Here is a 21589-nt window from a genome sequence, read left to right as displayed (position 1 = left end):
TAGAAACCCTGTTGAAGATGAGGGTGTCATGTGGATAAAGGTGTCCTGTTCGTCAGCAGGAGGACTCTAGCTCCAAGTAGACAACTAACAACTAGCTTCTGTATGTGTCTATATATTCTTGTAAACTGTATTGTAATAAACTTATCAAGAGTCAAGCCAAGATGTTTTTCAGAGCTGCTTATAAATTCAGGAAAACATAATACTCTATTAGTCATTACTTGTCTTCTGAGCATCCCATAATTAAATTTATGTTTGGAAGTGAAGAAAGTGTTGTCTGCCAGACAAAAGAGATGAAAGCTCATCTTTGTAACAGCAAAAATAATTACAATAAATAGACATGTTCTATATGTTGAGTCACTGGTGAGCACAATCCCACAAATGATCTCTTCCTGTAAATCTGCTAACTACTGAGTATTAAGTACTACTGTTTATCTACATGCAAGTCCCACAGTCTGGTTTAGTGATTTATTTCTGTCAGTAAGATTTCAAATATCTTCCAGTCAAAGACAGATTACCCACAACTACACAATGTAATATGTTACAGCAGATTTGCAATGTATCTTCTTTGTATGCCGTGTAATGTATTAATAGTATCAGAGTTGTGATATTGCTGAATATTTGTACATCATTGTTTCCATAACCCCTTAAAATGTAGCTATTGAAATATCTTGCGGCTCCCTAAGTATTTAAAGTGGAAACTTTTCAGTTTTTTGTTTCATATTGCTGTGTGTATGAACAATGTTAAAAGGATCTATGAAAGAAGTTTAATATATTGTAAGCATAACTCAGTAGGCTTAATTTCAAAAGCATCAAATGGTGTTATCGTCATAATTATGCCTACAAATCTTAATTCCTAACCTAGCACCATCCCAGATGAATTTATCTGCACCCACAATGCTGGACCTACGTACCAGAATTTGACATATTATTCTTGAGTTTTGGTAAGGAAGTGATTATATTATCAGAGAGAGGGTTTTTTTGACTCTCAAAAGCAGTCTTCTATAGTATTGATTGACTTTCAACATAATTAATTGAATAGCTAAGTGGACAAATATCTACATGGCAATGAAGGTTTATTATATATTTAATTCTTTATCCCATTTATAGGTTTTCAGATTTTTAATGTGGCAGATCTGCTATTCTACATACTGCACTTAAACACTTTTGAAACTTTAATAGAAAACGAGTGTCTTGGAACGAAAATTTGGGGGGATTTACAGTGGTGGAGAGCTGTTCAGCAACAGCGTGCTCTTGGCAACATCTACCTGTAGAAGCAGATTTTTAAATTTGAGTCACTTTCTGTGTCTTGATATGTAAGGTTTGGAGTCAATCTGTATATCCCAAATATTGTAATGAACTGTCTACTGCTACAATGCTGGGTAATTCTGAAGATACTATTTGCACTAATGAGGAACATTAGCTCTGTTATAAACTACCACTTTCTGCAACTAAAATTCACTACAGAATTGTGGGCATATGTAAGATACACAATTTGTCTGGCGTCTATGTTAAATGTCATACTGCAAAATCTGCAGTCCTTGATATATAAGCAGGTAGAGTTCTACATATGCAATGTCAGCTTTAGGAAGAGTTTACCCCAGCGTATAATAACCCCACCACTAACTACTTAAATAAACATGGACTTCAGGGATTCATACCACTCTTGATTGAAACAGTATTGAGGAGTGGAAGCTGCTTGAAATCTCTTAGAACTTTTGTAATTGCAAAATTACTCTCATCTGTTAGTAAGTTTGAATAAAGAGTGTTTGGGGCTGCTAGGGTTTGAGTTCAAAGAATAACTGCGGTTTGCCAAGGCAAGAAGTAGGTAATTAAAGCTGTGTTTAGAGACACACTGAAAACTTCAAAATGAGACATCTTTAAGTCTAACATTTTCTAGACTGGAGACTAAGAAAGTGAAAATAACTGAAGAATGTATCAATGCACGTCTCATTGAATTTCCTACCAATTCTGAGAGCCGTATAATAACAGCAGTTGCTATCAGAAAGCCAACTGTAAGAGTCATATTCTGACATTTGCCGTGTATTTTGTGGCTGTCAGTTGCCACACCAAACTTGCTCAATCCAAGCGTCAAAACAAGACTTTATTATAGGGCTAACAATGCAGCCACAGTCTATTGTCTGAAAGTTGGCCACTGCTATTGCTTCATACACCACCACCAAGAGGGATGACTTTGGACCTAGGGCATCTATTATAGTTCTCTTGGTGAACTATGAAGGAAATCAGAATTTGCTTTGTAGTTCTGCAGTATACTGAGTCATTGGTGTTAATGTTAATGACTAGTTTCATCTGGGAGCTTAAGAGATGTGACTTCAAAGACACATGCTGTAGTCATAGACATGTAAGAAACCAGGTGCCATTTCTATAGGTTATTTTTTACCTTAAATGTGTGTTAAGGTTTATGAATTAAGCTTATTATTTACTAAATATTCAGTATTGTGAGTAGCTATTGAGATGTTTTCCAGCACATTAGGGCTTAAATGTTCTCAAAGAAATTAGGTTTTGTTTATACTCCTAAAATACTGCAGAAAACACATGTCCATTGTGAAAAACGTCTTGGTTACATTAGGAAGTCTGTGAAATATTGTTTCATTTATTTGGAGATGGATGCTACTGATGTCAGTCTGATTTGTCTCTCCTTTTTTTTTTTTTTTTTTTTTTCGGTTTCAAGTAGAGCAAAATTCCCCATCTTTGAAGTACTTCATTCTGCTTTATGGTTGACTGGAAAGTTCAAAGAGACATTCAGTTCTACAGCTAACATCCAAACAAATCTTAATTTCTTTAAAATTCTTTAGGACAGGAAAATTTCCATTCAAATTATTTTCTTATGTAGCTGACATTGTTTAAAGGTCGAGCAGAAATATTCTCATCGTGTGCATTATTTTCATGATTGATGCAGGGGTGTAGCTGGAGGTCAAAGCTGAGCCAGCCCAGTGCCTTAGTGTTGCCATCAGGAGTGGCACCATGTGCTTGTCCCTCCTTCCTACCTCCCGTTTCCTCTCCCAAACCATACCTTACTCAGGCTGGGACATGCCCTGCACTCTGCTGACTGCTGTGCTCATCTGACTGCACAGGAAACCAGAGTGACTAAAACACATTTGCCTTTTTGGCTGGGCAAGCTTTCTGCACAGAGGCAGCTCCTGGTGCACTCAGAGAAGCGCTGAAGCCCAGCAGAGGCGGCAGCAGCAGCAGGGCCCCGTGCCTGGGATGAAGAGGAGGTGAGGAAGAAGCAGATCTTCCTATTTTAGCTGCAGCCAGCTTGCAACTGACTTATCTGGGTCACGTCTCTACACCTTACAAAATGACCTACTTAATTTGTTTGTTTTTTGTTTGTTTGGGCTCTCTTTTTTTTTTTTTTGGTGTGTAACTACATAAACATTTAAGAAAATAACAGAGTTAATGCCTGAGTTTCTGAAGTTACTGTGCTGGGCCGGAGTTGGAGTAACCTCATTGATTTTAGGATGGTTATTCCACATTCACAGCTATGCAAACAGGTGACACCTGCCAAACTGATTTATGAAAGCTTTATGGTAAACCCCTCTTTTAGAGTAACTAGTTTGTGATAGCTGCAGTTTGAGTTTTTCTGGTTTATTGTAATTCATTCAGGAGAGATGTTATCTGTCATTCCCTATAAATGGTAGCATGTCCTTCAAAACAAGTGTTTGAAAAGACTTTTTAAAAGTTGTTTTTACTAACACTTCAGAGATTATTTTGCTTAAAAAGCATATCTCTCAATATTTTGCAGGTGCTTCTAAGCTTCTTAGTACTGTGGATCAAGAGTCTGTGTGAGCATGTAATATATGCTTCTAGGGCCAACAGTAAAAAGTATATTTATATTCCTTTTAACTAATATCACTTTCTGAGAATAATGGAAGAACTAAAGTCATAGAAAGATGGCACTAATAAAAGGCCCTCCTCCTAGGCTAGAAAAGAAGCTGCCAAGGATCAAGTAGCTTTTATTGAAGGAAGGAATTTACCCCTCATCTTTTGCTAATTGAAAAATGTTGATAACGGGGTATTATGAAATATGTAAACATTCAAATAAAATTGACTGCATGGGCGTGATCTACTGAAGGGTTATGGTTTTGCTGTTGAGTATTCCTGTCTTGCCTTTTTAAATGTTCTACAATGAAAATAAGCATTTAAAATACATTGTTAAATATTTTGGTTTATTCTTGTTTTCCTAATGGCTTTGAAAAAGTCCATCAACCTAAGAAAAGTAATTTAAAATCAAGTCTGATGAAATCATTTGACTTAGGACACTTCTCTATGCATCGTTTTTCTGTTTTCAGAGCATTATATTTCTATACAAGCCTGTTAGCTAAGAGATTTTACATATATATTTGCTTCATTGATCCTGAGAGGGCTGGGAGAACCAGCTAGGGATGGTGACTCAGGAGAACTTTTGGAACATTCTTGGTCCCTAATCTAATAGATAAAGACACATGAAAGGAGTTAAATTAGTACTGTGATTACTTGTTTAAGAGGCAGAAGTTTTATGCTTTTATTAAACTACATTTAGGCTACATGTTCTAAAGCTCTCTGTGGTCACTGCAGATTTCTTCTAAGCCACTAACAGAAGTCAGCACAATGTCCTTCACCAAGCAAGCACGCTTCCAAGATCCCTAAATGTTAAATACATTAAAATTATTTAATTTAAGATTCGAAAGGAAAAAAATAATGAATAAACCACTGCTGTGACGTAATTTTCACAGAACTCTATATCATTACAAGGAAATACCTTTGGTAACACAGTTGTTGGGGGTTTTTGCTTACATTTTTTAGTTAACTCAGACGCCCACATCTACAGACACTTACTTGGTGCCTGGTCCTCTATGGATGCTTTCATTGATGCTTGTTTGTAGCATATAAAATCCAGTTTTATGTTAAGTAGGTGGGTTGCTGCTTTGCCAACATGCCGTTCTGGATTGGGCATTTATGAATTGTTTTTAAGCACCAAAGCAGACAATGAAAGCTTTATATCAATTCCCCAATTAGCAGTAGTCATTCTTGTTAAACTTTGGTAAAGAAAGAGCTGCAGAATGCAATGAATGTAAAGTATTCATTCCTGAGCTGGTTATTTTTTTTTTTTTCCCCCTGCATTTCTACATTTTGTCAAATAGTCTTATGCTGCTTGTTATTTCTGTTCATATTGCAGATTGAGAATGTTGATGTCTGCCTTAGCTTTTTGGCAGCCAGAGGTGTAAATGTCCAAGGTCTTTCTGCAGAAGGTAAGAGAAACAAATAATAGGATGTTTATTCTGAAAACTAATTTTCTTAATACAACTTATTTGCACCTAAATATCAAACTCCAGCTGTCTTGACTAGCGTGTAAATATCGGTTAGTGATAGCAAATAAGAGAGAAGTTTAGTTTTCCTTTTAATTTTCCCTTGAAATTGAACCAAGAAATTCAATATGTTTATGGAGCCTGAGACAAAGTTTTGGACTAATATTTTTTTCAATAGTATTAATCTTTTCATGTTATCTCCACAATGTTACATAAGTACAGGGTTTCCCAAGCATACTTTTAAACTTGTTTATATATGGGATTCAAAACAAAAAAAAATTAATATGAGAATTTTGCTCAGTTAAGTAAACCATGGAAGACTAGTTGTTTAAGCAAATTTATTATTAGTGGTAATGCTGCCAGGATGAGTTTGAAAATTATTGTGTTCCTTTGATGTCAAGTATTAAGTGAAATAGTAAATGGTCTTGGTGCCTATATCCTTTTTTGCTGTATTAGTCACTTCAAGTGACTGCTTAATACAGTTACAAGTTAATAAAAACATTAAATCAAAACCATTAAAATACCAGTTGTGTTAATTAGTTGTAGTATTTGCCTTATAATGTAAAATTAAGTCAGGTGGATACTTTATCTTGTAAATTAATAAAATGTATACATGTGTTTTACCTGTAGCTAATTAAGGAGTTCTGCAAGGTGCTGTGCACCTTCAAAAATCACTCTGACTTCCATGGCAGTGAAGGCAATAGGCATTAAAGGCACAACCTCTTTTTTATTTTCCTTGTAACACTACTGAAATCTAAAAGGACAAATTTATTCCAGAGATGGTTATTTCAGTTGAATTTTAGAAGATATTCAGAGAAAAAATTTCAAATGATAATCACTGTTTTATTTTAAAATTAACTCAGAATTGTTATCTTTCACCATTTCCACCTTTCTAGTACCATAGCGGAAGTGTAACATAGCCATGAGAGGTACTATCTAGTCACTTTGATTGTCTACTTATGGAAAGCTCCTTAACTGATTTAAAAGAATCTCTCTATATATTGTAGATAAGTTGATGCATAAGAACACTGTATGTTTACATGTTACTGTTCATCTCAAAGCTGTTTAGAACTCATTTTTTTTACTGCAGCAAATTTTTACTTGCACACGAAATAACAGTCAAATGTGTGAATAGCATAGATTTATTTCATGAGAATACTCTTCATTGTTTAATAACATGACACAGTGCATGATACTTTTTTGCACAGAGTGCATTCTGTAATATATATTCCTTTATTTATATTTCTGTATTGGAAAATAATTATTGATAGGGCTTTAACCATGTAGCATTAAGTTCAAACACTACTAAAAGCAATAATACTACATAGTGTTAAATGCAAGGACTACTTATAAGCCTTTAATTAAACTTTAAAACAGAAACTTAATAAGGCAGACCTTGAGTTCTGAAGTATGATTAAAATTAATTTTGCTGTTTTGCAGTTGGTCGTGAATCTGCTGTAAATCTGCTAATATGTTTGTAATGATATTAGTTCAAAGTATCACAGAAGTGTGATTCACGTAAATATGGGTTTTTTAGCATGTGCAGTCCTGACTATTACAATTTCTCTTGAGGATATTGAGAAAAACAGACTTTTTTTTTTTTTATCATTAAATTGTCAAGTTACCTTCAGAGTGATTTGTCAGCACATTTCTGTTTAAAATCAATTCAGTTTAGAAACTGTGTGTCTCTTGAATACACTTTGGTAAATGCGTCTTGTTACTATTGGTGATATATTAATAACTAGGCAGTTTCTGGAACAGTAAAACATGAGCTTAACAAGGACTGAAGATTTCACTACCAGTTTTCCACCTCATTTTGACACTTGAGAAAGTAGTTCTAGAACAAAGGTCCTTTTTGAATTACAACTGCGGAATCTCTACTGGAGAACCCAAATGATAAATAATAAGCCAGCTGCTACAATGAAAAATACTCCCTTCCTTGTCCCTGGAACTGTTTAATACATATTAGAAGTTTCCAGATTTCTTCTGTTTAAGAGAAAGCTTCTAACTTTGACCGATTTAAAAATAAGAAAGAACAAGAAGTTCAAAACTGATAACATTTTTCTTTAGAAAGAGTAAAGATATAATTTAACAAAAAGAAAAACTTTATGATAAAAAATGATGAATGGGATTTAGCAAACAAAGGGTTCTTTTTCTGGGCATTAAGTGATGCAAAATCATAAGAATAAATAAACTGATATAATGTACAGAAAGTCTTTTAGAATCAGAGCAGCTTGTAGACAGATAGTTGTGGGGGTTTATTGGGATTTTTTTAAAGATAATTTTAAATGTACATTTTCTGTGTTCCTTGATAATGTTCTTCCTCAAAACCAACGTGACCGCAAAATTCTTTGTTGCTTAAAAGCCTTTCTAATTCTGAGAAAATTCTTGTGTGTCTCTTTCGTAGTCTTGTGCAGAATCAAAGATCCTAAATATCTTCGCTGGGAAGATGAGAAAGTCTGGATGCTTAGAACAAATAACCATTTTGCAAAGTATATTCCAGAGTCCAGGATTGTATTTGCTTTTGAAGAATGGGTTGAGAGCATAAAGGCTTCAGTGTTTGTGGATTGGCCTGGCAGTATATGTACTAACATTTTTCTTAATCCTACTGAAAGAAAATTAGTATGATTTAAAGGACATGAATATTACAATCATTGTTTATAAATTCTGCTTTAAAAATCACATAAGGGCTGTGCAACACATGGAATCATAGAACGCTTTGGGTTGGAAGAGACTTTTAAGGGTCATCTTGTCCAAACCCCCTGCAGTAAGCAGGGACATCTTTAACTAGATCAGGTTGCTCACATCCCCACCAAGGCTGACCTTGAATGTCTACAGGGATGGGGCCTCCATGACCTCTCTGGGCAGCCGGTTCCAGTGTTTCACCACCCTCATAGTAAAGAACTTCCTCCTAATGCCTAATCTAAATCTACCCTGCTCTAGTTTAAAACCATTGCCCCTTGTCTTATCCTTATATATATTTACACATAAAGCTCAGTATTTAGATTTAAAGGGAAAGCAGAAGGATTTCAGTGGTGCAGGTTACAAGGCTAGAGGCCTAACAAAAAACTTTCACAAGAAGTACAGTGCCAAAGAAAATTAATAATGAGGTTATGAACAGATATAAGTGCTGCAGATAATTTCGATAAATCCTCCTGAGGCTTCTTTTTTGAACAAAGAGTAACATTATATTCTTTAAAAACCTTCATCTTGGGCTGGGAAAAGACTAGAAAAGGAATGGGAGGCATGAGTATGCTATTGGGGCTCACCAGAATTTCATATGGGTATATATTTTACCCTCATGGGAGAGCTGCAGTTTTGAGCTCTTCATTAATCAGAAATAGCAGTGTAAAATTAAAAATTAGAAAATCAAGTTGTTGGAAGGTTCAGAGATGTAATCATGAATGTACAGTTATCCATTTTAATAGGTATTTTCCATCAATCTCTTTCTGTTATGTTCCTTGCAAACTCTTGCAAATGGATATGTGCTGATCCACAATCCACTATCTCCTCTGTCTGATTTTTCTAGAAGTCTCTGTTTACTCCTAGTGTGCACAGCATTTGCCCAAAAAGCAGGAATAATAATTTAAAGCTATGAGGTAGAAGGGATAAGTATCTAAGGCCAGAAAGAATTCAGATTTTTCTGAAAACTGCTTTGCTTCCTCGGAATATTTGTACTGTATTGAGGCAATTCAGATTAGGTATATTATTTAAGGCCTGGTGTTCTTTTCTTTATGATGATGCATGTGTGTTTATTGCAAGTGACACATAAATAAGCTAAGATTATAAAAACAATAAAGTATCAGTGTTACCTAACATGTTCCTGATATTAGAGATATATGAAGAGATATAAGGCATAAACATGTATAGCTAAAGTAGGTGCAGAAATGTTTTAGCATAAAACTGTTAAAAAAGTGAAGTCTAAAACCACAGTGTTCTCACTTCTTTTTCTATTTTTTTTTTTTTTAAATAGAAATAAGGAATGGAAATTTGAAAGCCATTTTAGGGCTGTTTTTCAGTTTGTCTCGGTACAAACAGCAGCAACATCATCAGCAACAGTACTACCAGTCTCTGGTGGAGCTGCAACAGCAAGTTCCTTCACCTCCAGCTGAAATCAGCCAGTCCAAAACACACCAAGATATGCAGTCAAGGTAGGTTAAAAAGTTTTAAATTTTCTCAGGTGTGAAAGCCTTTTATTTTTCTGTTCAAAAAATACAAGGTTTTGCAGAAAAAAAATTCATTACTTGCAAAAGACAAAAGACTGGCTTTTTATCTTTTTTTCTAAGTTATTTTTTCAATGGATATTCCCAATTAAATTTATTTCAAAATTTAAGTAATCTTAAGGTGTTCTTTCCCTTTATGATTGATTTTACTGTCATTTGCATGATAAGAAAAGATTAGCACATCATGAGGTTAATATACTGGGTATTTTCATGTTTTCCTCACATACCTGATTACACATCTAAATGAACAATTTCAAATGATTAGCAAAATAAAGGGAGAGAAGCCACAATTAATAATGCCGTTCAGTACAACCTCTTTGCATCCCCATGCATACTGTTTTTGAGTTACTAATTCTATTCAAATGTTTTTTGAAAGGGAGAAGAAATGGCCTTAATTTAGTTGTTTCTTTTAAGTGGTCAGTTTATGATTTAGTTTTATGAAATCAAAGCTCTCAGCAGAATCCATAGTTGCTGCATTACATTGCATTCAGACTGAAGCCGAAAATGTATTTTGAGAAAGAAGTTGCTTACTGGCCATGATGAGGGAATTAGCTTTAAACACAAATATCCATTTAAAAGGAAAGTGTATTATCAGTGTATACTTTTTTTTAAGGAAGTTAATAAAAATGCATTCACATGTAGAGTTCTGTAGTGTAGTTCTTAATGAAGAGTTCTATAGGTCTCTTGGGTTTAATACTTGTTTGATTTATTTGCTTGTTTATTTTTTTTTTCATGTTTACTGAACAATTGTATGTCTAGAATGTGATGTCAAGGATCTAGGATTGATTAAAAGTATCTGACTACAATAATGAAATTTTGATTCTTGAGTCCATATGTAGATTACCCTTTCATGTTTATAATAAACATATTTCTCCTTCAGCTGAGAAAACTTTTCACACTTAAGCCGAGTAGGAATCTTCGTCTTGAAACCAGGACTGTTGTAAAAATACGATTACAGGAAAATGTCAACGGCATTTTACTTCTGTCATTTAGTACAAAAATTAAGATACACTTGCATTTGTTTGGGCCATTACATTTTGAAAAGCAATTTTTTTTTCTCTAGTACAGAAAATTAGTGTCCTTGAATGCTTTATCCATGAAGTGTACTATATAAAATATGATTTTGGAAATTATGGTGTGATCCTAGAAGAATTTGATCACTCTCAACATTTTCTGAAGTTGAATATTTTCTTTCTGAAGAATGTTTAATATTGTATAAGAGGCAATAACATCTCGTTATTCAGAAATTAAATGTTTTTCCTATCATAAGGAAGGCATTTTGAATGTAGGTCTGTCTACAAGTGTTCATTGCTTTAATCAGTGGAATTAAAGGCTTAGCCAGCTTCATGTAAATACTTTTGGTTTTGTTCATAATTTAGTAAAATAACTGAAACATTTCCTGCTTTTGTAATTTACCCATGGTGAATTTTAATTAAAAAAAAAAAAAAAATAGTTGCCATGTTCCTTTATACATCCCTATTATTGCAAGGAATTCTGTTTGTCCAAAAAAGCTTGGAGGAAAGCAGCTGTATACTATTTGGAAGTCAGAGATTGCACACTAGTCCTTTGTCTGCTCAGGAAGGGCAGACAAGGAGAGGATGAATTTTTCATAAAGCACCTTTTCATTATAATTCCTCGAGATTTCATGGTCCTTCAGTGCCTCTTTCTCCCCTTCTCCTTTTCTATGTTTAAATATACTTCATTATAAAGTGAAGTCATTCTGTGTCCAAAACTCCAGCATTCATGCCTTTGTAAAGTCACATCTAAGGCTGGTTTAACAAAATTTCTCCTTCCATCAGTGTTCTTTAGACATTCTACTTTAATGCCAGGAGTTTAAAATAATTTAATTCTTTCATTGAATTTCTATTCATAGCTATGTTTCATCTGCAAAATGTTTCTATGTAAAAATTATTCCATTGACATTGATACCATCTTTCTTATATCCTAACTGTAAACTGAAAGCAAGAATTTTTCTGTTTGCTTTCACATATACAGAAGCTCAGTATTTGTCACCACAAATCTCTGTACTGCCTGAAAGAAGATGATTTTCTGTATCCATATATTTTTCAGTAAAGCCTTAAAGGTTAAAGGAAAGTCCCTCCTTCTGAAAGCTTTCTTCTGTATGAACGATACCTATCTTCTGCTACAATATGTTTAGTATTCTGAGCTGCTAGCAAAACAAAAGAACTCTAGGATTTAGAAACAAAAAAAAAAAGTAGATTTTTTGAAATAGTAATTGGCTTTTTAATTTTTCACTGTTTTGAAGTGATATTAGGAAATTAGCCTAAAATAATATGGTCCCTTCTAAGAAAAATGACTAAATGGAAAAACAGATTTTCTGCAAGTAGATGGTGAAGTATGCATTGATATATGAACTCTCTGTGCTGGACTTAGCAACCCTTATTTTCATAGCAGTTACTTATTAATTTCTTGGTGGTTTTGTTTTGGTTTTGTTTTCGTTTTTGTTTTTTTTTTCATCGAAACAAATATTTTGGAAAACAATTCAAAATTATTTCCCAAACAGCTTTTTAGTTTTAAGCTGTTAATGAGTAAATAAAGGTTTCTGATAAGAAAAAAACAAAAATATGAAATTAAAAAAAGGAAAGATGCCTTTGATGGGTTTCATCTTGCCTACCTCTTACTATGTAAAATGTAGACAGGTAGCTTACATGACTCCCAAAACTGATTTCTGTAATATGATTGCTTTAATGGCAACTGTGTCTCAACATTAATTACAGAAGGAATAAACATGACTGACTGGTTTACAGAGCAGGAGACCATGATTTAGAAGCTCCTAAGGAACTCCTATGGCTGCTCCATGGAATACTTGAGACCTTTTAGGTATTTTTTGGCAAAAAGTAGTTTCATACAGGTACTTAAACCTTCCTCCTACGTCGAACAAAGAGTATTGAAGAGTAATAAAACCTTTGTGTAATAATGTCCCATTCTTCACATTTTCCATTTGAAATTATTATCTCTGTAGATAATCTAACTGCTATCAATAGTAGTTATATTTTTTTTTTTCACTGAAGTAGTGGGGATAAACTGAGAAATTTTATCCTTTCATTGTGGACTTTAATGTTTAAGACAATTTATTATTACACAGTTATTGCATAGCTATGACTCACTTTATTAGCCTGTTGCAGTTCTGATTATGCTTTTAAGAATTCTTAATGCTTTCTGTATTCTAAGATTTCATAGTGTAAAAGTGGCTGGTATGTAGAAACTTTACAGCAGCAAAGTACTCATGGTGTCTATGTTGGAAAACTTACTCAGCAAATGCACATAGCAGAGATAATTATTTTCCTTTAAGTTTGTCTGTGGTCCTTTACTATCTAGAAATAATTCATTCAGGTTTTTGAGAGGAACAAGAAAAATTATTTTATTATTGTGGCAGAAGCCAGATAATGAGTATAGTGGCAAACACCCAAATGGCAAACTCATCATTATTCAGTAATGGCAAAACTCCTCAAGCCTAATTTGAGTAAATTTTCAAGAGTACTATGAACACTATCTTCTTATACCTATGAGTATTTTATTTTACTTGAAGACTCACATCCTTATTAGATATCTGGGAAATAAAGCTGTCTTTTTGAGGCACTGTATACATTTATGTACCTGTTTATATGTGTATGGACATGGAAGCAAAACCAAAACATTTATACTGAAAAAGGTTGATGTTTTTAATAGACTTGGTACTTTTCTAAAAAGTTCAGTAAGCAATCACATTTCATGTTGTAATTTAAGTATTTGAAACATCTGAATTTCTGCTACTTCAGCTTAGATTGTTCCACTGGAAAAGTTATCTTCATTGTTGCTTCCAGACAAGCTATAGTAAGCACATTGCTTAATTTTAACTTGATTTCCTAGGAGGTAAAAAGGTATTGCGTGTGCTTGATTACATAAGTATGAAATGTTGATGTTCTCCACCATTTCAGAGAGAAATACACATTACACATAAGAGAGGGAAACACCTCTGAGAAGTCATACAGAAGGTCATCAGGGTACAGAAGTGGTAACATTCAGGACTTGCTGAAGACCAAGGAAGTTTTGTCTTTATATGTAAGGAGCTAGTGTCCCAGTCTCCGTATTTAACTGGACTTTAACATCAGACTGGTCCTGATGATGATGATGACGATGACAACGATGGTATTCTCAACCTGATTTCCAGGTTATGATGGCATTGGGAATAATGTCTGTGATCATTACTGGGTCTGAGCCTGTTCCACATGCCACTGAAGTCAACCTACTTCACTATCAGCTTCAGTGAAAGAGTGTTTGGGCCCTCTGTCAACAAAAGCTGAAACAGGCACAGAAAATGGTATTCAGACTCTACAGCTTTCATAGCCAGTTGTTTTGTTTTGTGCTTGGTTGTTTTTGTTGGTTTTTTTGTTTGTTTGTTTGGGTTTTTTTTAATGGTAAACAAACAAGCCCTAGGGAAAAGTTATAATCAGAATATCATGAGACTGACAGGATTACATTTGTGCAGAAATGGGGACATCAGGAGTCTTAACTCAGGAGGTAGTTTTCCTTCGATGACTAGGTAATCAGTGTCTGCTACAGGAGAAAACACAGATCAGGAATGTAACGAAATTGATTTCTGGAGGTACCTCTGTCTCCTCTTGTTGTAAAGTTTGCATAGAAGGATAATGAATTTTCTACAGCAGGCTCCAAACAAAGTTACCTAAAATTGGTCAGTGTGGCAATACTTTAACATTCCTAATCCCATGTAATCTGTCCATAACCAAGCTCAGAATTATGAAAATTGTGCACACAGAAGGGGAACAAGTCTCTGCATGTGAAAGAGTTCACTAGCCTATCTAATCCTAGGGCTGAGAGCAACATTTCAAATTAAATGAAACGTAAAAAGAATGAAGGAAATTGATTTTTGGTAAGTAAAATTTCATTGTAAAGAATATACTTTATTTATGGAAGTTTTATAACTTCATACCACTAAGTATAAAAACTCTTAAAATTATTTAGACAAATAGTGGAAAAATCTGTGGTAATAAATGGTAACCTAAGGGAGAGAATTGTTTTAGATACATTTTCTGATTTTTTTTTATCCTAAAATTGCCTATATACTTGTATGACTAACTGTGGAAATTGAATACTTCAAAATGTGAGGTAGAGACTTTACTTATGACTTTGTTGCAGCTTTGAGATCTAGTTAAAAAAGCACAGTGCTGGTGGCCTTATTTATATCTGTCAGTACAGATAGATGACAACAATGGTTACATTATATTTTTATGCTTCGCTTTGCTAGTGGATTCCGTTATCACAGCAATACATCTAAACTTTCTGCAGTGATGATCTTTCAACCACCCAGATACTAAGAGAAAACACATGTAGATGAAAGAAGTTCTGTCTCATTTATGGATTAGGCAGTAACTGGTTTCAGTAAGCTGTCAGCAAAATTCCCCAAGACGGACAAACTATTTTATCACGTACGGGAATGATGAGCACAGCTTGAGGTCCAGATGGATTTTGTTAAATATGTTATATTAAAAGAGCACCCTGGTTTTCCTAGGCGTATAAACAAAGTTAGGTAGCTGGTTTCTACAGGCAGTTGCATATATAACTACTGCAAGGAACTGGGTTTCATGTTGCATCCTGCTCAGAAATACTGAGGGAAAAATGAAATATATTAGACACACAGCTTGTGCTGTGTGAAATACAGTAATGCAAATGTAGTGGTTAGGTTCATGAATTTAAATAGATCCATGCCAGAATACTGGCAATCTGTATGACAGTCTTGGTTACTCCACTCTCAGTTTAGAAAAAGGCTGTTGTTTCTGTGCTTTCAAGTTTTAAAATATAACCTTAACAGTCTATACCGTGTGCATTGCCCTGACATGGGCTAAAAAATGGGGTGTATGTATATAGTCTTGTGTCTTCCTTGGCTAATGGCAGTGAAAGCAATGAACCAAGTCTCTTCACTGTCCTTAGCTCTTGTGATTTCTAGTCACTCAGTTGTAGTGAAGTGAGACAGGTAGGTTAGTCCCACTCTTCCCACTACAGAATCATTATCTAATGACTGCAAAGAAGGAAAACTAGGAAAAGCTTTATTTCTTCTTTGTGTCCTCTGTTTTCCAGTAGGGAACTAAGCATACAAATTATTAGTGTAATTTGATGTATTTTTATGCTTCTGGGAGATAATGCAGAATGAATAGCTCAATGTGATTGTACCAAGGTCTGCAGCTGACCTTCAAATGGACCTTAGGGATTTAATTTTACTTGAACTGAGCTATCTTTCTATCTCAAAAAACAGCTTTGACCCCATTTTGTTCTACTCAAAGACACAATCATAAGAGTCCTCATGTTTCTCAATGAAAGGAACTTCAGGAAGTTCCTTCATCTTCATCTTCATTGTCCTGAAGTCAAAGTAACTAAAATATATGGTACCTTTTAAACATAACGTGTACCAATTAAATCATTACCTAAGCAAATAGACTATTTTTAATAATGCTGAGTTGCCTGAAATAGAGAATAGATTAGTGCCTGTAATAGGCACTATATATTTGTTTACCACACATAGCTATGAAATTAATTTACATACTTGATATGTGTCATCACATGCTGGGAATTAATGCAGTTTTGGGAGTTTTCTGGGCTACAGATGTGATATACCAAGAGAAAGTTGTAAAACACAGTTTCATTGGTTCCTATATGTTAATATTACTACCGTAGTTTCATTAGCAATTTTTTTCCCCCTAAAATTCACCTTAATGGCTATATTTTGAAATAGCATGCAAAAATGCATCAGCACTATTTGAAGTTTCATAATACATACTTCTGATTTGTTTGAGAGACTTAGAAATTCCATATTTTTTGATGACAGGAAATGACTAACCTTTCTAATAACCTTCACACAGAGAAGGCAGAACAATGCAATAACAAGAATGTATTTGTTACATACTTCACTGTAGCTCATCCTCTCTAAGATAAGAAGATACAAAGGTATCTAATAATAGTTCTTAAGCTTAAAATAAGGAGAAAAAATTTCAAAGCAGACTTTCAGTTTCTAAAACAACTCATCTTTTCTATAGCAATAATATAGCACCTACTAGATAGAAAATATAAAAATGTAAATTATGTAGTATTTTATGGCCTCTCAATAGTTTTTAAGATTTTTTTTTAACTTTTCATCTCCTGTTTAACCACTTCCCTACCATACGTTCAGAAACTGCTTATATCTTTTACCTTCTTACATAATTCTGTGGTCTGGATCCTGAAAAACTTGTCATTTACTAGTGGGTACCTGCCCTTGTGTGTTATTTAGTACATTCTACAGTTTTTCCTCTCTGCAAAGTACCTGATATTTGTCCAAATATTTTCTTTAGGAATCTGTGACATTTGGTTACACTGAGTTCTCCTGTTTATAAATTACCCCTGTCATCTGCTCAAGAATTGTATTTCTTTCTTTGCTTCCTTTTCTTTTTGCCTTTCAAAATGCAACTGTCATCCTTTCTTGTTGTATGCTTATACGGTATTTTAATTCACTTTAGTGATGATTCTCTTTCAGTGCATTTCAGCTGTTCTTATTTTCTGGCACTTGTCTCCCCTCCTATTCAATACTTTTTATATTTCAGTTTTTATGCACCTGGTCCATGATTTTCACTGTTGCTAATTCAGATCATGTAGAGTTTAATGGGAAGTGTTCTATTCATCCTTGTAGCATTTGAATCCCACTTTTCATATATTTCCCTGTGAAGGAATAGAAGCTTTGTGATGTAGCTGTTTTCCCTCCAGACATTCTTTGTTGCTCTACCCTCAGTCTCCATAAAGATTCCTTAATTCTTCTCATTCTCTGAAAATGAGATCTTATGCAACTGTGACCATGCATTTTTTCCTTCCCCGGGCCTGCCACCTTTTTTAATTCTGGTGTCTTGCAAACATTTGAGGTTGCCTATAATTTTGTTCATATGGCAAATGAAATTTAAATAAATGTGAGGTGCAATGGGATTTTGAATTGGTGTTCTTCATTCCTTCTTTTGTCCTGTGTTTAATTTTCTTACCTGTTCTGAAGCAAAATGTTCTTTCCTTATTCCTATTTATTCCTGAATAGATACCTTCACAGCAATGTGACAGTCTTTTCCTTGCATTCTTGCATTCATATAAGTCATAGTTTTATATTTGTCCTGCTGCTTTCTTTACTACTGTTAGTCCTTTATATCAACATTTATCTCTTAATATTTTCACAGACTGTGCAGCAAATGTGATTTTCTACGTATTATTTTGCGGATATCAGTTAAAGAAATATCATTGCACATTGCAGTTGCTACGGAGAAGATGACAAAGAAAAATTATAAATCCATACCCTTCCAAAGAAACACAGGCAGCGCTGTTTATGACAATTATTGCCCATAGAAAATGGATTAAATTAAAATTAAAAATTGAGTTCTTGCTATATTTAAAATTGACCACCCTTACAAGAGATAAATTAGCAGCTTTGAAAAATCACTTATATATACATTTGTAGTTTGGCCTGGTTTTTTGAAAATGCTTGTGGGAATATAGCTGAAATGATGGTAGACTCTTTTTTAATTTCTTCATATTGCATATACTATTTTAGACTCAGTGAGATTAAACAAAATGCTTACAGAAATGTACTGTAATACTTCCAATAAAAGCACACTTAACTATGTGATAATTGGCTGATGCAGGTTTATAACAATCGCAACCATACTATAGGATCTGTTGATTAATGTGGATTTTGTGGAAATCTGTGGAAAGGTTCAAGAGACAAAGAGGATAGAAGTGACAGCCTCAGGCTTTATGGCGCCTCATCGTTCATTTCCTCTAGGAGAGGACTTTGTTATAGTCTTATTTTATCAAACTGTGAGACAGAATATTGGCATACCTTTCTGTGCAGAAAATCTGATATAATTTTGCTCTAGTGCAAGATCACAAATGGTATGGAGATAAGGTCTTAAAAGGTATGATTGGTCTCTAAGGGCCTAGTCCTAGTTCTAGCAGCACACTGTTATCCACTTATTCAGAGAAATTAGTGGGTTTTAAACTATGGCCTTATTTTAGCTGAGCTACAGGTCAGGTTTAGCACAGCATCTAAGTAGCACATTTATTACTTTGTTGATATCCTCTTTGTTTCTCTGATGTTGTGATTCATATATTCTTTCATTAAATTCCACAAAATACCTGTGCTACAAATACTGGGACCAGGGTGGGAAAGGTATGATCACTGTGGCAGACGTTTTGTTCTTATTACAAGTCAACATGTTCTGCAAGTTTTGCATATTCTTACAAAACTGGGTTATGTGTATTTTGGTTTATAAGCTGTGAAAAGAGGAAAATATTGAAAACACAATTTTACTTGTACCTCCAAGCCTGAATCACTTGGAGCCAGACTTCTTGTATAAGATGGCAGAAGTTCAAAGAGTGGAAAGGAGAAATGTCCACCTAATATGGAACAGATGACACGGTATGAGGTAGAACTGCCTTAGCCATAGACAGTTCCTCTTGTGAATGAAAAGATACATATGTGTTACTGTGTTAGATACATCTATAAAATACAATTTAAAAAAAAAATATATATCTAGAAAATATACATACATGTATAACATTTATATATAAATGAATGACATTTTATATATATATGAAGATTGATAGATGCATATATGTAGATAGAAGTATATTCATCAAGACTGGGCTCACAATGCAAAAGAAAAGTCTTTAAAATATTGTTTGGGGGAAAATTCAGGGGTTTTTTTGTTTCCTTCTCAGTGTTCCTTGGCTGTCCATTTGAGGAATCAGGGATCTTTTACCTGCCCAGACTGTTCGGTATGGTGAGAAGCCTGGAAACTTGTTTCCTGTGGCACCTCTCCAGACACATTTGGGATTTGGAGTCAGGTGGACCTTAAAATATTATTGATTGTGCTGTTTTCCAGGCAGGCTGATGAGAATTATACAGCCAAGCATCTTGTTTTAAAAACGAAATTTAAGAAAGGAAAAAAAATTGTATAACCCAATCAAGATCCTCTCGGGAAATTTTTACATGTGTTTTTTTCAAACTAATTTTTTATCAGGGAGCTTTTATATTACAAAAGTCTTGAACAGTTCTGGAGTGCAGTCACCTCAGTGATGTAAAAGCACTGGGTAAGACCAACAGCATATTAAAATTCAAGTATGCCAGTAAGGTAAAGACTTTGATTACATACTACAAACCCCTTTTCCTTTTGTCTAATATTAACAGATCACACAGCTGGCATTTTAGAACCACCGTGTGACTCTTAACATTATAGGAAAATGACAGTGTGATGTAACATGATCCCTTTGATCTTTTGAAAGTTTGTTAATAAAAAGTAGATGGTATTCAGTGTGACGCTGCATGGGTTACCTTTTGAAGAAAGAGATTAAAATACTTCAGCTTGATTCATGCTCTGTATCCAGGTTTATAGGAGCTCAATCCTTCAGCTTTATGTGGTATACACACTTCCAAGGAGCTGCTTCTTTCCTAATACACCGTGTTATTTGTATAGCAGCAAGACAGACTTTCTGGCAGTTTAGTCTGGTTTTGAGTAGTCCCTTGCCTTCCTTCTTCATCGTCTTTGTTCTTATTTGCCCATTTCAGCTGAATATTTCACTTCACTTTCAGTGGGAGGGCATTTAAGAACCTTTAGCATTGTAACATATATTGACTTCCTGGGTTTCTCTGCACCTTAGAGGACCATCTCTGAAGCCCTCTATCCAGCCTGCAGCTGCATGGCCCCCCACAGCTCTCTGTCTCAGTGGAGCAGGGTGCATAGCTCCCCGGCGCAACTGGCTGTGCTCTACGGCCACGTGGTCCAGCACAGAGCCCAGGTTCCTGCAACCAGCATGGCTGTAGTGCAGCTGTGATGTTCCCCGTCAGCACCTCAGGGGCTGGTCAATCCTTAACATCTCTGCAGGTTCTTTCTCAGTACTATCCCAGCTACCTCTGTGTTTAACTGCCTTTCTGTGCAGTCTCAGCCAGTTGATTCCATTTTCTCAGGGCATTTAACCAAGGGACCAACAACAGGAATTACCCAGTGTCACTGTCTCGTATCTGCTGTGTCGGCTAGTGTTTCTGTGGTTTGTGACAGAAAAGATGGGGGCTTCATTTCCACCTGGAAACCAGTTTGAAGAGTCCATTTTTTTTCCTAAGGATTTTGGATTAAATGTGTTTGAAGCACCTTACTTCTTTTGAGCATTTGCTTAACCCAGAGCACCTGCCTTCACTTCCCCTATGTATTAGGTGGGAGGGGGGAGCTAAGCATTGTGTCAGAGGCCTGTTCCTGGCCTAGGTCTCGTGATGCAGTTGTCCTGAGGACTGTGATAACAGGGCTGTAGCTGCGGGAGCAGCAGGGTTTCCTGCTGGCTCTGCAGTCGAGTTTGGTCTCCTTTGTAGTTCCTGTGTCCCTTTCCTGCCAATGTACTGTGGCTGGGCTTTTTAGGTGACTGCTGTGGTTCCTCTGAGGAATCAAAGCTGTTGCCATCTTGGGGGAGACTGCTAGTGGGAGTATTGTGGCAGTGGAACGGGTCTTGTGAGCAGGCAGCTGAAAACTAGAAGCTTTCGAAATCCCTCTTTCCTATCCTTTCACAAATAAACCCTTCCTTGTCCCAAATGCCGGAGTGTTAAACTTTTACTGTCTGTTTTGTTAATGCGCATTTTCTGCTGTAATGAAGGCACATATTTATTAAACATTTCTGTGACTCAGTCTCCAAGCATAAAAAATGGCTGTTTTAAGTGAAAGAGTTTTATTTTCCTGGTTGCCAGATGTTACCCACAAACAATTTTCTGGTAGGATGAAGGGCAGCAGGTACATATTTGTTTATATGTTTAGAAGAGTGGCTAGACTTTAGATGTGTTGCAGTTCTCATCTGCAATAGTGGAGCCAGTAGCTGGGGAACGGGCATCTGTACAAAACTTTAATGGGTCCAGAGTCTCCAGTGCTAACTGAGAAGGAAAACCTAAAGTCATTAGGAACTCGATGCACCTGGTTTATGAGCTGTTAAAGTTATCTTTTTCCCTTTCATTTGTCACATTACTTTAGAAAATAAATTTACTCAGTCATAGTGGAA

General features: G+C 35.2%; 1 protein-coding gene across 1 annotated transcript in view; it reads left to right on the top strand.

Annotated features, from left to right (window-relative positions):
* LOC103777625 (neuron navigator 3-like) overlaps window positions 1–21589 on the top strand; it is a 55722-nt gene that overhangs the window by 21349 nt on the left and 12784 nt on the right. Inside the window, exons 3-4 of the mRNA XM_008945183.1 lie at window positions 5177–5249; window positions 9280–9457. Of these exons, the coding sequence (XP_008943431.1) occupies window positions 5177–5249; window positions 9280–9457 (251 nt within the window). The remainder of the gene's footprint in view (window positions 1–5176; window positions 5250–9279; window positions 9458–21589) is intronic.

The sequence above is a fragment of the Merops nubicus genome, unplaced genomic scaffold (assembly GCF_000691845.1).
Source record: "Merops nubicus isolate BGI_N331 unplaced genomic scaffold, ASM69184v1 scaffold12458, whole genome shotgun sequence".
In the NCBI taxonomy this organism is placed as follows: Eukaryota; Metazoa; Chordata; class Aves; order Coraciiformes; family Meropidae; genus Merops; species Merops nubicus.
Note: the sequence above shows the minus strand (reverse complement) of the source record. Positions and strands in the feature narration are given on the sequence as shown.